We start from the raw sequence: 17,954 nt of genomic DNA on the forward strand, positions 1-17,954 counted from the left end.
AACCAGTCGTCTGTGTAAACTATTTAGGCCTTTACGCTCTTGGTTATCAGCATGGATTTTAGCTGATAGCTGATAGTTACTGATCGACTATCAATGCTGATTAATCACCAAAACTGATCAATCAATCAACATCTATTATTCATTTCTTTTGAAACAGAAATATATCTAAGCTATTTCATCCTCAGAGAACTCAGAATCTCTTCAGATGATAAACCTGTGCCGGCGTTTCATTTATTTTGGTGAATATTAAGTCTATATTCTGTATTTCTCATTTTATTTGAATAGGTACTTTTACATATGTTTTCATACCTTGGCAATAATTTTTTTTTTTTTTTATAATTTAAAAAAGTAAATTATTTCTTGGTGACACTCAATATGTCAAGTTAATTTAGAAAATAAAAGTTTTGAAGTGTAATTTAATCAAGATACAGCAGGGCACACATTTCTCGTGATGATATCAAGTGGAAGTCCCTCTTCTCTTTTAATAAAAATAAACACATATATACAAAGGTTACACACTCAAATGTTAGACCTGATTAAAATATAAGAAAATGTAGTGATAAGTTGTCTATTTCTGAATTTCAGGATACACAGTTATGATGATCTATATTAAATCTGGACAGCTCAGGATATAAGCCCATCACTGAAAATATCACATTGATTTTCTTGGTTTTCAGTGCTGTATAAACATATCAACTATTTTCTTAATATCCTTTGGATAAAAACTTCTTTTGCTGAATTACTTCAGTTTCCTTGAAGCTTGTTTCTTCTGTTCATCAACACTGCTCCACACATTACACTTCCATGCATTCATTTAACTTCACATCACTGATTCCTGTAGCGGCTCTTATTCACCATCAGCTGATCCTGAGGAAACTGAACTGACATCTAAATACTGAGAGTCCTACAATAAAACACACAGACAGTCAGATATGAGTATGAGACATTACTGCTGTCACATCACATCAGCAGATCCAGCTCAGAAACACACAGTATATTCATATTACAGTCAGAGATATGAATCAGAGTATGTGAGCGGAGCGCGGAGTGGAGCGTGTGATTTTGACTGGAGCGAGGAGCAGATCTTTTAAAAGTCGGAGCGTCCAGTTATATCCGTAATATAACTGGATATTTAGCAAGAAATCACGTTAAACATATTTAGCTGAAATACTTTAGACGTGGAGTGAAGGTGGAGCGGTGTTTCTGATATCAGTGAGTGTGGAGTGGAGCGGAGCGGAGTGATAATTAAATGATCGGAGCGCGGAGGAGAAATTGTTGACGCTCCACTCCGCTCACATACTCTGATCTGATGAACAACTGATCATAGATTAATAACAGTGAATGATCAACAACTCTCTCTTTATCATTTACACACAGAGACATTGGAGGAGATGAACATATTCATATATTCATAGATCATCACAGAATTAAACAGTTTAAAGAACAGAAACTAAAGTGGAGCTGAATTATTATCTTATATTCTCCAAATATGTCTGTTACTAAACTTTGTCTATTTTAAAAGATTTAAATAATAATATACTCACAGCAGTATAATGTCTCCAGTTTATAACATGGATCAGCTTTCAGATCAGAGAGTAACTTCACTTCTGAATCTCCTATTTTATTCAGAGACAGATCCAGTTCTCTCATGTGTGAGGGGTTTGATCTCAGAGCTGAAGTCAGAGCAGAACAACCTTCATCTGTGACGTCACACCTCATCAACCTGTAGAGAACAATGACACAGTGTTAATTGTAGTTGAAGTGTGTGTAGTTTGTTATTGACTCTGGTCTCAGAGCAGGAGAGGAGATATAATGACAAGCATTGCAACAAACTGCTGCTGATAGAATCAGATTTCTGCATGTTGATGCTCAATGCTGCTGTTTGAAACTGTCATGTGCTTCAGGACTGAACAGACACACCCCAGACAGCACATGTACGTCTGGCCGACGTCGGCCCAATATCGAAACGTCGGCCTCTATACCTAAAAAATCTATAAAACATCGGCCTGGCGGATGCCGATATAATTTGGTCAGTGCTCTGTTCTCCAGCTCATCAATCGTTGGCCCTGAGTTGGTTCACGACCGCGGGCCGATGCCGCGCTTATCTGTGTGCGCGTGCCCAGTATTCGTCTCTTTTAACCACCCAGAGAGAGAGAAGAGGATAATCCCAGCGACATTTGTGGCTCTCAGGTAACGTTACGATTTCACTTCAGCTCAATTAGACAAAAAAATACTACTTTATTAATTATGTGACACTGAAAATGTACTAGTAAGGCACACGGTGTGTTTTATACAGTATATGGGCAGCTGAAGAGTCTGGCTCATTTTCAAATAATGTTACCGTTAACTTGTTGAGCCAACGGTCACGGTAGCGATTTTTTTAAAATTAATGTTAACGCCTTAATGCGTTTTCAGAAGTTTCTCAGAGGGAAAATGTAAAAGCGGATTATTAAAGAGAAGTCCTGACTGCTTTTTCACCGTGTTTTTCACTCTTTTACAGGCTTCCAGAAATAATCCGGTGAAATAATATGGTGAGCTATTGTTGCTGTTGCTTCTGAACTACAAAATGATTTTTAAATTTATTATTGAATGAGACTGTACATTATAAATGTAATGCTTTAACTCTAGATGTTTGTTTAAATGCTGTGTGTGCGTTGAGTCCTGCGCGAGCGGGGAGCAGAGTTGCCATGGAAACGGGGCGTCAACACAAAAACGTTACTGACAAGCAGTAATCTCCGTCTCTCGCTGCAGTTTACACTGTTTTGGGTAAGTTTAGTCGCTAAAACCACACAAATATTACATACAAAGATTCCTGACACGTTTCCTGCCTGTTATTGACATGTTTCAATTAAATTTATTTTATAGAAACGGTTTTGTCTATTCGGAAAAGTCCGTTAGCATCTTAGCAGTTTTCAGGTAGGCTAACTCTATAGATTGAAGTCCCCGTGAAACGGAAGTTGCAAACGGCTTTTCTCCAGTGTTGTGACGTATTTCCGAGAGAAACGGAATAATAAATGAGGAAAAATAATGGGCGTGCAGGCCGAAGGGAAGGACCCGGTACTGCCAGTGGCCACTGGGGGTCGAGAAGGCTGTCTTAGGCTTGGCATCCTTGGACAGGGGGACTTGCCAATACCCCTTGGTGAGGTCGAGAGTTGATATGAACCGGGCCCTTCCTAGTCGATCCAGGAGCTCATCGACGCGGGGCATGGGATAGCCATCGAATTCAGAGACCTCATTTAGGCGGCCGAAGTCGTTGCAGAACCTTAGGGTGCCATCGGGCTTCGGGACCATGACGATGGGGCTGGACCATGGACTCCGCGAGGGCTCAATTACCCCTAGCTTCAACATCTCCTGTACCTCTGTCTCGATTGCGTGTCGCCGAGCCTCCGGGACACGATAGGGCCGCTGCCGGACGATGACTCCTGGTGGTGTTCGGATTTCGTGCTGGATGACGGTCGTCCGCCCTGGCAGAGGGGAGAACACATCCGAGAACCGACCAGGTGTTGCAGTTCCGTCTTCTGGGCTGTGGAGAGGTGGGGATCCATGTCCACAACCACGGGAGAGGTGGCGGCGAGGGCCGAGAGCTGGGGCCCGGTCCCCACCCAGCGCTTCAACAGGTTTATATGATAGAGCTGCTCTTCCCTTCGATGACCAGGTTGGCGCACTTTGTAGGTGACGGGTCCCACCCGTTCGGTGACTGTATACGGGCCCTGCCAGCGAGCCAGGAACTTACAGGCTGAGGTGGGGACCAGTACCATGACGTGATCTCCCGGCTGGAACTCCCGGGGTTGGGCAGCCTGATTGAAGAGGCGCTGCTGGTCTTGCTGGGCCTTGGTCAGATGCTCCCGGACCAATGGCATGACCCTGTCGATCCGCTCCCTCATCCCCGGTGGTCCGACATACAGCAGGCTGTTGTTCCCAGGCTTCCCGGGCGACATCTAGGAGCCCTCGGGGTTGGCGGCCGAAGAGGAGCTCGAAGGGCGTGAAGCCGGTGGATGCCTGGGGCACCTCCCGGATCCCGAACAGCACATACGGGATCATCTGGTCCCAGTCGCGTCGGTCCTCGGCCACGACACGCCGCAGCATCTGTTTAAGGGTCTGGTTAAAGCGTTCCACAAGCCCATCGGTTTGTGGGTGGTATACGCTGGTCCGGATCTGTCGGACTTTGAGGAGTTTACAGAGGTCAGCCATGATCCGGGACATGAAAGGGGTGCCCTGGTCGGTCAGGATCTCCGCTGGCAGGCCAACCCGACTACTCAGTAGGAAGAGCTCCTGTGCGATGTTTTTGGTGGTGGCCTTGCGGAGGGGAATGGCCTCTGGGTAGCGGGTGGCATAATCCACGATAACCAGGATGTGTTCATGCCCCCGGGCGGACTTCGGCAGCGGCCCCACCAGGTCCATCCCGATGCGCTCGAAGGGCACCTCAATGATCGGCAGCGGGATCAGCGGGCTAGGGGGAGGAGTATGTGGCGAGGTCCGTTGGCACGTCGGGCACGCTTGGCAGTACCGCTTGACATCCGCCTCCAGTCCTGGCCAGTGGAAGCGGTCCCGGATCCGTTGCACAGTGTTTTGGGCGCCGAGGTGGTCAGCCATCGAGTGGGCGTGGGCGAGTTCCAAGACCGCCGGGACTTTGCTCCGCGGTACCACCAACAGCGTCTTTTCCTCCCCCCTCCGCTGGCCGACATAATAGAGCAGGCCGTTTTGGATGATGAAGTGGGGTGTGGAGCTGGTTGTAGATCCTCTCCTTCCGCCACCCGCACTTGGGGCCAGCAATGCTTGAGGCGCTCGTCCCCACGCTGCTCTTTGGCGAGCGTCCCCCCTCCCGCTATCTGCTGGAAGACATCGAAGAACAGGTTAGAGTTTTGGGAGGGGGACTCACCTCCTCGAGGGCTGTCCGACGTCAGCAGCGCGGGGCCTCGTCGAGGGCGCCTTGCTGGACTCTGGCGTCGGCGGTTCCCGGCCGGGCTAGCAGGCTGTGTGCTGGAGGTGAGGAGCTGATCGAACCCCGGCCAATCCCGGCCGAGGAGAACGGGTACCGGTAGGTTCCTTAAGATTCCCACTTCGACGGGCCAGGAACCAGGTGTCGCGGTGATGGTCACTCTCCGGGCCGGCACATGCCTGGTATCCCCGTGCACACACGTTATCGCCAGCCGGGCCCTGGAACCTGTTCGGGGTGGAAGGACAGTCGGTTGTATCAGGCTTACCCCGCTGCCCGAGTCGAGGACGGCGACGAATGGCCGGCCGTTGATGCGCACCCTGGCCCGTGGTGCCTTCGGCGCTGGTCCGTGGACTGAACAGCCTGCTAGCCATGTCCGTCCTGGGGAACGCGGCGGCTCGGTGGGCATTGGCTCGTCCTGGGGGCCGGGAACCGCAGGCCTGCTCACGGGTCGCTGGGTGCCCTCCGGCGAGCGTCGCTCCTGGACCACCCTTCGGGGAAAAGGCGGCGCTCGCTCCCCTATGTCCCGGTGTTGGGCGGCCTCCGCCAGCTCAATGGCCTCCACGAGCCCGTCGAGATCGGTGGGGTTCCTCATGCCAGCCGCCTGCCTCAACGCGCGGGGAAGGGCGCGGATCGGTCGATCACCACACGCTCAGCTACCTGGTGTGCGGAGGGACCCCCGGTCAACAGCCAATGGTGGGCCAACCGGGATAGTTCAGCCGCCTGGGCGCGAGCGGGCTGTCGAGCTCGATATTCCCAGTCATGGAACTGCTGCGCCGCACAGATTGGGGAAAGGCCTACTCTGACACACATCAGCTGGACGGCTTGGACACGGGGGTCAGGCAGCGGCGTGCGGTGGGCGGCGGCGCGGAGGGCAGCGAGCTCACGTTCGGCGTCTCCTTGACGTGAGGCCATGTGCTCCACTATTTGTTGCTGGCGGATGCTCACCTCGGTGAGGTGTTTGAGCAGTTCTTCAATGCCGGGGGAGGAGCGGCCGCCTGTGAAAACAGAGCAGATACAAATGACAGGGGAAAAAGGAAAACAAAAAAAACAAACAAACGGGTGGCTTTAATGGTCTCCTCAGGGGTCGGTTGTCGGTGTCCAGCTCACACTCTTGCCCGCATTCTCCACCAGTGTGGCGGGGTGAGGAACTACACGACAACCGATGGACAAAGAAAGTCCCCGAAGGGTGGATTTATTAGGTAAAATAGTGCTCTTGGTGAAGGCGGTGCTCTCCTGTGGCGCTTCAAGTCCCTCGTGCTCGCTGTGTTCTCAGTGGTGGATCCCGTGCTGTGCTCTCCTTAGTGGGGCTGACGGTCACACGCTGCTCTCTGTAACAGAGGAGGAAAGGGTTAGCGTCCTTGTTGGGAGACATTCCTCACCACTCTGTCTTCCTCCTCTGCTTAAGAAGGCTCCGCTTGATGAGCTGCAGGTGCGGCCGCTCAGCCCGTGATGAGCTCGTGCCGGTGATTCCCGTGTGTTGCCAGGGCGACGCTGACGAGCGCTCGGGACGCATGTCACAATATACCCCTAATATATATGTATATATATATATATTAGGGGTGTAACGGTTCACAAAATTCACGGTTCGATACGATACACTGATGTCACGGTTCGGTTCGGTGCGTTTTAGATACAGCAAAATGTAAAAACATCTCAACTTTTCAGAATGCCGCAAGCGCACCGCGGGTCATGTGACAAGAACTAGCCAATCAGCTTCATCCTTTCACGTAACAACGTTGAAAGCTCAGCCAAGATGAAGGAACAGCTGATCATAGTTGTATATGGATTGCAATTTTGAAATAGATTTAGTAGCAGAGCTACTGCAAGTGATTTTTAGAGCTGCAAATCCATTTATCCTTTGCTGAAATTTCCGCGTCTCATGGAGAGAGCACGTCATTGTTGCTTAGCAAAGACAGACGCCTCATGAGCACTTCTGCCCGAGCGCTTTGGAAAGGAGGAGAAAGACTCGCCTAGCGTTTTCCACGCGTTTTTAGGCGCGATGTGTGAACGGCCCCTAAGGCGCTCGCTCACTCATTATGCGATGAAGGCTCGTTGCAAAATGTCTAATGCATTTAACAGACCAGAAATAGAAGATCCTCCAATAACCAACAGGTCTGGTGTTTGGGTGCACTTTGGATTCCCTGTAAGCTATAATGGTGTACCGGTGTCTAAATGCTGTGGGGATAGTTTGTTGCGTGTATGTTTGCGTCGTCTTTTCCCAGATACTGACACAATAAGGTGATGTCGGCGTAAATGAGTTGACATGTTTCAAGTATTCCCGCAGGTGTTTTTTTTTTTTTTTTTTTTTGTATTCCCGCTGGTGTACCCTATTGTCATCTAGCAGATGCGACATACCGTTGTTGTTTTTTATCCACCATTGGCCATTTTGCAACGAGCCTTCAGCGCGTACTGAGTGAGCGAGCGCCTGACTGAGTAGCCTAACATAAACATATAAGTATAAGTTGGTGTTTTTTTCTTCTTCGGCAGTGTCAGGGGCGTTGCCTGTTACGTCGTTTGGGTTATTGGGCTACCTTGTTGAATGCATATCATTATATATATACTTTTTTTTTTCAAATATAATTAATTAGTCCAACGAACCGTTCGGTACATAATGCGTACCGCGTACCAACCCGAAAGCCTCGTACCGAACGGTTCAATACGAATACGCGTGTCGTTACACCCCTATATATATATATATATATATATATATATATATATATATATATATATACACACACACACACAAAAAATCAACCAACCTGTAACCGGAAAGTTTACATTTACAACTGATGAGTAGTTTACACTTTAGATTGTGGGTGCAGAAAGCTTTGTAAGTTATTTATAACTTAATCTACAGAACATAGATACAAATATTAACATCACTTATTAATCATCTATGAACACATAGTCATGTTTTGTGAATGATTAGTTTACCAGTAGCTAATTACTTTTATTACATGGCTCTGTGGGTACTTGATTCTGATTGGTCAGTTTCGACATTCCGATGTATGTTATCCCTGGATAACAACCTGTAAAATGTAATAACACAGGCTCATCCGGGTAACAGCAGTTGGCGCTGTACTCTTGCTTGAACTATTTTTTTCTTGGTGGAAGCTGTGCATTTGTTTAGCTAATAAAATATAAAATCTTTATTCAAAGTTGTGTACAATTGTTTAATTATGTCATCCTGGTTAGGGTTGGCCTGATTGAAGATTCCATCGTCCATCGCCGATGGCTGATAGACATCACGATGCTGCGCCGGACACAGCGTCATCAGCTCCAGTATCTCGCCCGTGCATCTGTTGTCATGCGACAGATAAGTCATGTTCTATAGACAGTTTCTATAGACAGTTGTGAACGTGCTGACAGTTGGTTGCCTAGGCTATGGATTAAAGGTAATACTGTTGTAAGTAGTGTTCATTTTCTCCTACATACCGATCATTTTGCTTCATTAGACCTCAATGTATCACCAGTAGCCACCGGTATTGATTTGGTCTTGTTTTTTTTTTTGTTTTTTTTTCTGGACATCCACACAGCACCACAGTATTATCAACTAGAGATCGACTGATAGTGGATTTTACCAATAATGATAGCTATTTTAGACCACACTGGCCGATACAGATTTATAAACCAATTGTTTTTAAAATGAATACTGAACGAAATGTATACTGAACGAGAGCAGCGGTCTGCGGTCACGCTGTGGGTTCCCGGGTTTGTGTCCGTTCTCAAACCATTCCATGTATTTCAACTGTAGAAAAGGTTGTTCCGAGTCGAAACTGACTTCTTTCATATTTGTCGACCAATATACAGAAAACTACATCAGTATATCATCATAAACACATACTTTTTTGTCTTACATGAATGTAAACAGATGAACAGATGAGAAAGAAAACAAACACGTACAGTATTTTTGTTTAAAGAGACAACAGCCTAATAAATGCGTCTGTCATTAATGTTAATCAAAGAACAAAAGAAACAAAAGAAAAACATTCACTGATCTCGACTGAATATATTTAATAACTTTAATTGATTAATCTTTATTTTATTTATAAAAAGAAAACTATGCAGTGTTTTTAAACTTTTAATTACAGTTTCAGTACCTGAAATTTTGTTTAGTTGTATTTATGATATTGCTAATTGATTTGTTTGTTCATATCTTACTACTGACTGGTTACTTGTCTTTAACACTTTAATATTTGTATTAATTAATTGTTTTTGCTATGGTATTTTATTTTTTTTAAGCATAGGCAAAATTCCTCTTGTAGTGTTTTGTAAGCTGCTGATTTTTGCTCATGTTATTCAGCTGCAACAGAATGCTTTGTAAAAAGACAGAAACATGTTTGACATCTAAATGTTTGACTAAATTTTTTTATATTGGATTTTTTATCTTTGGAATCGAAACTAGTAATCAATAAGCAGAATCGGAATTGGAATCGCTAAAATTCAAACGATACCCAACCCTACACACCGGACGCGTCACATTTTATTTGCTATTTTAGAACAGTGCATGATTATCTAATCATGCGCAGCGTCTTTGAGAAGTCACAGTTATCACACACACCGGATGTTAGAGCTGTAATCGGGCCTTAAAAGTTAGGCCCGACAGGTCCCGAGCCCGACAGGTTTCGGCACGAGCCCGACAAGTACATTTTGATTGACAGCTTTTTTTAAAGCCCGAACCCGTTTACAGCCCAACATTATTCAAATGTGCGCACGCACACAGCTCTTTTGCCTTTTGTCAACAATGAGTAATTTATTCATGTTTTAACATAATATACTCATAACTAACGTAGACTAGACCACTTGGAAAGACCACTCATTATTCTCATTATAAGCATGGTCAAAACTTTTCCACACCTCAGAGTTTGCTTTAGTTGCTGGTGCAACCAAAACGTAATCACCAGAGGCAAGCCTCCGTTACACCTTCTCAGCATTCATTTTCGCGTCTTTCTCGCGCTAATCGAAACCCCATCGGGTTCGGGCAAAGATCTTCAGCGCTAGTGCATGATACAATACTCATCAAATAATAAAGAACTCATTTCATGTCCCTTGACTCAGATTAAAAAGTAATCACGGCCAACAAAATAACTTGTGCTTGGTGTTAACGGTTAGCCACTCATAGCACTCGTAGTTGCAATCTTTGAAATGGTGCATAAAAATGTTGCTGGCCTTCAGTTTGGGTTTAGGTCTTCCTTTCTCAGTTGTAGGTCTTCATTTCTCAGTTATTCTCTTTTTTTCTGCAAAAGAGCACCTTAAAAAAGCATTGTAGCAGATTGGCAATCAGATCTGTAGGCTGTATTTTCTTTTCATTGAATTTCACTTTCGTACTTTGGAAATCCCTGACTAAAAGGGCAGTCTAACGCTGGGGGTAGCACTGGGCACATCTCTAGACCCAGAGGGTGTGCTGTCATTGAACGTCAAAATTTGATTGGCTGATGATTCTGTCACTAATGCTCTTAACAAATCAGATGTGACTTCTTTCATCAAAAGGGTAGCACAATCTGTAGTGCTGGCCATAGACTTTTTTTAATGTAGGATATTCCAGGTCAACCTCAACTAAACTAATCACAAGCAATGTGTGAACATTACACAAATGTAAATGATAACTAAATAGTCTGTAAAAGCATTTTTCAAACAATTTTGTTTTTTATAGGGCCAGCAGAGCCCTGCTCACCCTGACGGCCCACCGCTGCTGTCAGACAACATCTCCAAGATGCTAGAAACTGCAGGACTAGTAAGAAAAAAAAAAAAAATGAACTAAGTACAATCTTGAACATACACAACTGTTTCAGAAGTTTGGGAAGGTATGGTTTTTTTGTGTTTTTGAAAGTATTTTATGACAACCACCGTTTAATGTATGAAATGAATACAAATCACTACAATTTAAAATAAGTTTTCTATTTGAATATATTTAGAGAAGTAATTTATTCCTGTGATCACAGCTGTATTTTCAGCATCATTACTCCAGTCTTCAGTGTCACATGATCTTCAGAAATCATTCTTATATTCCGCTTTGCTTCTGAAGAAACATTTCTGACTATTATCAGTGTTGAAAACCGCTGTGTTCCTTCATTTTTTTCAGGATTCTTTGATGAATAAAGTTTTAAAACAGTACAGTGTTTGAATCAGAAATGTCTGTTTTAACTTTTGATAAATGATAAGACAGTGATAATTATTGAAAATGTTTATTGAGCAGCAAATCAGAATGATTTCTGAAGGATCATGTGACACTGTAGACTGGAGAAATAAAAATTAGCTTAGATAACAGAAATAAATTACAAATTTAAATTTCACAATATATTCACATAGAAAACTGTTGTGTTAAATTGTAATATTTCACAATATTACAGTTTTTTTACTTGCTTTTGATCAAATAAAGGCATCCTTGGTGAGCAGAAGAGACTTTTCTCCAAGACGTAAAAAAAAAATCGTACTGACCCCAAACTTTTAACGGTAGTATAAATTACAAATATAATGTTCCACCTACTGAAATGTGTATTCCATTCTAAAGAGATGCCTGTTCCACAAATATTACATTTACAGGGATCACGTGAAACACTTCATCAATAAATTGATTTTTGAGAGCATTAATGGCAGTGTGTCGATTTTTGTTTATTGATTGGTGAATTGGAAGTGGATGTGCGTTTATTAAACCTACTTGTGATTAAATCAGATATATAGAGCAAAATAAGCTCAAATTGAGGCAGCAGCATCTATGGTGCATGGCCTGTAGTGAGGTCACTAAATTCTAATACCAAGAATTTATCAAAGTCCACTAAAGGAAGCAAAACCTATTGGTATTTTACTTTGAAATAGCCATCCTAATAATATTTGGGGCTCGGACTCACTTTTTTTTTTTTTTTTTAATTAGATTAAAATACATAGTTTAGTATTCACACAACACATCTAATAACCATGCACTCCAGTTATATGTGATTAAATAAATAATATTTTGTCTGAAATAATATGAACAGCAGCAGCTATTCTAAACTTTCTCCTTTTTATTTCCTGTTTCTATCTCAGGATGTCAATACCAAGGTTTCTAGAGATTACACCAGCTCCAAACTGAATCCAAACTCACTTGTGATGACTTCAGATGACACCAACGCTCACAAAGACTACAGACAACAACTGTACATGAACACACAAAACATTGGACACACAAAATAAATATTATCCTTATTTTGCCTATAAGGGTAAATTTGATTATTTTCAACCTGCTTTACTGTAACTTCTCTTATATCTGTAAATGAACAATATTTACTGAGTTATGTGGACCTACATGTCCCCTTTTATTTGTAAGCATCACTCTGCAGGATGATGCAAAATGAAATGACGAGTTTTGACGAAATGACACAATGCAGCATCTAAATGAAAACATGCTGTTTTCTATCAGTTTTGCAAATAAACGGTATCTTGGAGAAATAATAAATTGTTCTGTTACAAACAATATAACAAAATACAAAATGGATTGCATTTTTTTTTACTTACCCTTTAAAAATGCTGAAAGATAATGTTAATGTTAACTGAATACAAAACTAGAGACTTGTTTAGTAAGATTTTATCAGAAAATATTTTAGAATTTTTATCATGCAATTTAAAACATTTTAATTGCTTAATTAGTATTGTTTGCCTGGTTTTATTTTGTGTTTATGTAACTCTTTTTAAAAAGTTATTGGCATAAAGTTAGCCTGCGATGCTGACAGCACTGAACACATGACTTTTATTATGAACTAGATGGTCTTCCCAGTGAGTCTCAGTCATCTCTGGCTTTTTAAACTGTAACCTTGAAACATGCATTTCCTGTAAACCTAGTTTGAAATAAGTATTGTCAAAAGGTGCTATACTCATACAACATTTAACCATGCAAGGACTGTAGTAATGGTTATTTTTGTTTTTACTATGGGTTTACTGCAAAAGCTGTAGTAAAATCATGGTGATTGTAGTAAAACTATGGTTGATTTTGTTTTTTCTATGGTTTTACTGCAAAAGCTGTAGTAAAATCATGGTTAATTTTCGAAAGACTACCGAATTATCCACTTTTGATCAAAGCATCTGGTAAATGTTAATGTATTTGTGCATGTAATATGAAATAAATGAAAATATTAATAAAGTTGCATCGGTTCTTGAGAGTGGTGTGTATTGATTTATTATAAACCAGCGGCGGTAGTCGCGGGTGGTCCGTAACGATGAGCAAAACGCCGGTGAACCGCGTCCACGCTGAGCGGCCGGGATGTATCGTCCCAGCATCGGCCGGAGAGCATTTCCGATCAGAGGCCGACGTCGCCGAGACATCTTGCCTATTAGCAAACGCTCCCTGAGCGATATCGTCCCGATGGAATTTTGTAGGTCGGCTCGACATCGGCACAACGTATGTGTGCTGTCTGGGACAGAGCTGAATGTGAGATATTGTTTCATAGTGATATAAGCACAGATCTGTCTGGAGAAACACTCACTTGCTCCTCTAATTATGACTTACAGTTTACCTAAAAATGAAGATTAAAAATCATCAAAATCCCACAGACTTACATTGAGGAAATGTTCAGATGAGCCAAGACTATTCAAACTCCAACTGTCAAAATTCAAATGTAAACAAACTGAAGGTCTTTAGACTCCATTTAACTGTCATTCTATGTTCTATTTCTAGACCATTCAAACTCATTTAACCTTCCATTCTGTCTAATATTTCTAATCTATCAATCATCTATAGACGGTTTCATCGGGCGTACGCGCCTGGACCTAAGTTGACTTCTGGTCTGTGTTGTGTATATCGGTCTGGCTGCGGTGCCATCTACAGACGCAGTTAAAGTCAAGGTGATGAGTAGACTGAAGTTGGGCTCAGGTGGTTGCGCTGTGGGACGTGTTTCCTATTAGGGATGCGCCGAAATGAAAATTCTTGGCCGAAACCGAAAACCGAAAAAGAGAAAACCAAGGCCGAAAACCGAAACCGAAACACCGAAAGAAATTATGCCAATTATTAGTACCATTGCATTTATGTGTACTAACTTTACTAAAATTAAGACATTGAAATTGCATAAATTAATATTAAAGTTTCAAAGATAATTACAATTACATAATTTATTAAAAAAAAAAACATAAAAATACATAATTACAAATGATGCAAATATTTATTAAGCACATTGCAACAATGCACAGTATAAAATAAAATTCAAACTAAAAATTTATCCCACTCATGTGTATATTTAATAATAATGTACAGGCCTACTGGCTGCAGAAAGGTTTTAAAATGAACAGTTCTCTCATAAAAACAAAGTGCATTTAGGTGAAGTGCATTTGAAATTGTTCTATGTAGGACTAGAAAGTGCATTACTTCTCCAGTTGGCAAGACTGTTATCACTTCTGGGGATGGGGACTTCAGACAGATAACCATCTAGCTGTTGAGCAGTTGAGCTTGTCATCTGCCTGACATTTGAGAAATATTTGAGAGAGTGTATTTAAATAGGGCCAGGGCATAAATAAACATTTTTATCAAATTAAAGCAGAAATCTAGCAGAAAATCTAGCATAAATATGGCTACAATCTGATATGTATGTATATATCTTTGTGTGTGTGTGTGTATATATATATATACAGTATTGTTCAAAATAATAGCAGTACAATGTGACTAACCAGAATAATCAAGGTTTTTCGTATATTTTTTTATTGCTACGTGGCAAACAAGTTACCAGTAGGTTCAGTAGATTCTCAGAAAACAAATGAGACCCAGCATTCATGATATGCACGCTCTTAAGGCTGTGCAATTGGGCAATTAGTTGAATTAGTTGAAAGGGGTGTGTTCAAAAAAATAGCAGTGTGGCATTCAATCACTGAGGTCATCAATTTTGTGAAGAAACAGGTGTGAATCAGGTGGCCCCTATTTAAGGATGAAGCCAACACTTGTTGAACATGCATTTGAAAGCTGAGGAAAATGGGTCGTTCAAGACATTGTTCAGAAGAACAGCGTACTTTGATTAAAAAGTTGATAAGAGAGGGGAAAACCTATAAAGAGGTGCAAAAAATGATAGGCTGTTCAGCTAAAATGATCTCCAATGCCTTAAAATGGAGAGCAAAACCAGAGAGACGTGGAAGAAAACGGAAGACAACCATCAAAATGGATAGAAGAATAACCAGAATGGCAAAGGCTCAGCCAATGATCACCTCCAGGATGATCAAAGACAGTCTGGAGTTACCTGTAAGTACTGTGACAGTTAGAAGACGTCTGTGTGAAGCTAATCTATTTTCAAGAATCCCCCGCAAAGTCCCTCTGTTAAAAAAAAGGCATGTGCAGAAGAGGTTACAATTTGCCAAAGAACACATCAACTGGCCTAAAGAGAAATGGAGGAACATTTTGTGGACTGATGAGAGTAAAATTGTTCTTTTTGGGTCCAAGGGCCACAGGCCAAACTCTGAATTCAAGCCACAGTACACAGTGAAGACAGTGAAGCATGGATGTGCAAGCATCATGATATGGGCATGTTTCTCCTACTATGGTGTTGGGCCTATTTATCGCATACCCGGGATCATGGATCAGTTTGCATATGTTAAAATACTTGAAGAGGTCATGTTGCCCTATGCTGAAGAGGACATGCCCTTGAAATGGTTGTTTCAACAAGACAATGACCCAAAACACACTAGTAAATGGGCAAAGTCTTGGTTCCAAACAAACAAAATTAATGTTATGGAGTGGCCAGCCCAATCTCCAGACCTTAATCCAATTGAGAACTTGTGGGGTGATATCAAAAATGCTGTTTCTGAAGCAAAACCAAGAAATGTGAATGAATTGTGGAATGTTGTTAAAGAATCATGGAGTGGAATAACAGCTGAGAGGTGCCACAAGTTGGTTGACTCCATGCCACACAGATGTCAAGCAGTTTTAAAAAACTGTGGTCATACAACTAAATATTAGTTTAGTGATTCACAGGATTGCTAAATCCCAGAAAAAAAAAATGTTTGTACAAAATAGTTTTGAGTTTGTACAGTCAAAGGTAGACACTGCTATTTTTTTGAACACACCCCTTTCAACTAATTGCCCAATTGCACAGCCTTAAGAGCGTGCATATCATGAATGCTGGGGCTTGTTTGTTTTTTGACAATCTACTGATCCTACTGGTAACTTGTTTGCCACGTAGCAATAAAAAATATACTAAAAACCTTGATTATTCTGGTTAGTCACATTGTACTGCTATTATTTTGAACAATACTGTATATATATATATATATATATATATATATATATATATATATATATATATATATATGTATATATATATATAGTAGCCTAAGAACAAAATAGCCAACGTATTATTATTATTTGAGGCACTTTCTTGCAGAATTCCACTGAACATATCAGACAACGATGGTGCATGCCACTCATCTGGTGCAGAGACGAGTCTTTTCTGCGCTCTGATCTGTCTCCTGCGCTTGGCGCTTCTACGTCTCCACGCGGGTTCTCCGCATCCAGCGCGGCCTGGATCATTTCTCGTGCGCGCTGCCTTAATTCCGCATCCAAGTAATGGTTTTATAACGCGGATCAAGCACATTCGCGATGAAGTGCAGAGGATCCGAAAAGATATGTGAGACGTGTGCTAACAGACTCTATAAGACTGTACTTTTCTTTGTTTTTACTTCGTGGTCCGTCTTAATCTCTTTGATAGGAGACGCTTTAGTGCTGCGAATAAAGGAATACGAAGCACTGATCTATATTATAGATACGAAGAGAGAGAATGTTCTCACTGGTGTTAAGTGAATATCGCGTGGAGCTCGTGGTTTGCGCTATGCAGGTGCACGTGCAGGTCACGGTTTCTGTTTGCGTCATCACAACATTTCGGCCGTGTTGTTTCGGTGATAAAAGTCTATCGGCCGAAAACCGAAAAGGCCATTTTCGGCCGAAAATTTTCGGTGGCCGAAATTTCGGTGCATCCCTATTTCCTATACATTTATGGTTTTTCAAAAAGGCTTCGTTGAATAAACATGTGTAACGTTAAGTCCTGCATGGGTTGTTACCAAGCAAATGCAATCAGTATCAACAAAATTGATCTTTGCAATGCAGAGAAAACAGAAGCTGCATCTGAAGAGCCATTGAGATGTTTTTACACACTGTTTAATCCAGCTCTGAGGGACATGGAATACTTTAACCTGTAGTTACAAATGAATAAATAATGTTTTGATATTTTAAACATAAAACATTGAAAACTGATGTTTAAAATTGTTTAAAAAATAAAAAGGTACCTTAAATGTGAAATTAAAACCGCCAGTAGCTGGCAGCGAGTCACTGTTAATAAGTGAGTCATTGTGATTGAACTGATTCATTTAAACTATTGATTCATTCAGGAACGAATCACTTTCATGTTGCTCAGAGACACAAAACAGTGCTGTGTTTGGAATGATTTTTGTTTTTAGAAATAAGAGCAAAAACAGGGAATATGTTGTCTAAAACATAAGTCTCTTGATATGAACTACATGTTTATTGAACTGTTGTATAAAATCAATATCACAATTGTAATTATATGCTGACTTTTGGAGTAAAACGTCACTCTTCGTGCGATAGTAACCATTTGAAATTATATAAATTATATAGATCTATAAATGTTCTGCCCCATATCTTGAAAAAATTGTATAATTCAAAATTTCCAGTGAAAGAACACATTATAAATGCGTATGCGCACTAGTCTAGACCATCACGTGATGTATGCGCACACTCTGTGTTTTGATTGGACGGGGGAAAAGGGCAGCTACTCTGGTGGAGCAAATATCTGCAATCTTTCTTGGTGGCTTTTTTTTTCCACTTAAACTATTGTGAATATACATTCTGCATTTTAAATTAATAGTGCCAACTGCAAACCATCCTAGGGCTGGCCAGAGTTTATACAGTGGTGGTCCGTGGATGGGAGGCAGAACGGCTGACTTCAGTTTATGGGAATAAATTGTGTATTTCCCTCACAATTGTCACAAAAAACTCACTATACTGTCTGTCTGGTCTCTCTGCACGTTGCTTTGCGAGATCATGAAGCACGAT

General features: G+C 41.8%; 3 protein-coding genes and 1 long non-coding RNA gene across 10 annotated transcripts in view; 3 read left to right on the forward strand and 1 right to left on the reverse strand.

The window, feature by feature from the left end:
- LOC113109173 (NACHT, LRR and PYD domains-containing protein 12-like) overlaps nucleotides 1–17,954 on the forward strand; it is a 1,059,377-nt gene that overhangs the window by 682,487 nt on the left and 358,936 nt on the right.
- LOC113109178 (NACHT, LRR and PYD domains-containing protein 12-like) overlaps nucleotides 1–17,954 on the forward strand; it is a 365,574-nt gene that overhangs the window by 208,029 nt on the left and 139,591 nt on the right. The gene's annotated exons all lie outside the window — the stretch shown is intronic.
- Nucleotides 1–17,954, reverse strand: part of LOC113109181 (NACHT, LRR and PYD domains-containing protein 3-like) — a 113,894-nt gene that overhangs the window by 52,229 nt on the left and 43,711 nt on the right. For all 4 annotated transcript variants that reach the window (XM_026272825.1, XM_026272823.1, XM_026272824.1 and 1 more), the window contains 2 exons: nucleotides 1,545–1,723; nucleotides 450–904 (listed from right to left, as the gene is read on the reverse strand). In XM_026272825.1, coding sequence (XP_026128610.1) covers nucleotides 903–904; nucleotides 1,545–1,723 — 181 coding nt within the window. In that variant the 3' untranslated portion in view covers nucleotides 450–902. Of the gene's footprint in view, nucleotides 905–1,544; nucleotides 1,724–17,954 lie in introns of those variants that run through there.
- LOC113109262 (uncharacterized) lies at nucleotides 7,741–12,357 on the forward strand. Its single transcript, XR_003292917.1, has 3 exons — nucleotides 7,741–8,345; nucleotides 10,593–10,673; nucleotides 11,963–12,357. It is a non-coding gene; the product is annotated as an uncharacterized LOC113109262 (long non-coding RNA).

The sequence above is a fragment of the Carassius auratus genome, chromosome 9 (genome assembly GCF_003368295.1).
Source record: "Carassius auratus strain Wakin chromosome 9, ASM336829v1, whole genome shotgun sequence".
Classification (NCBI taxonomy): domain Eukaryota; kingdom Metazoa; phylum Chordata; class Actinopteri; order Cypriniformes; family Cyprinidae; genus Carassius; species Carassius auratus.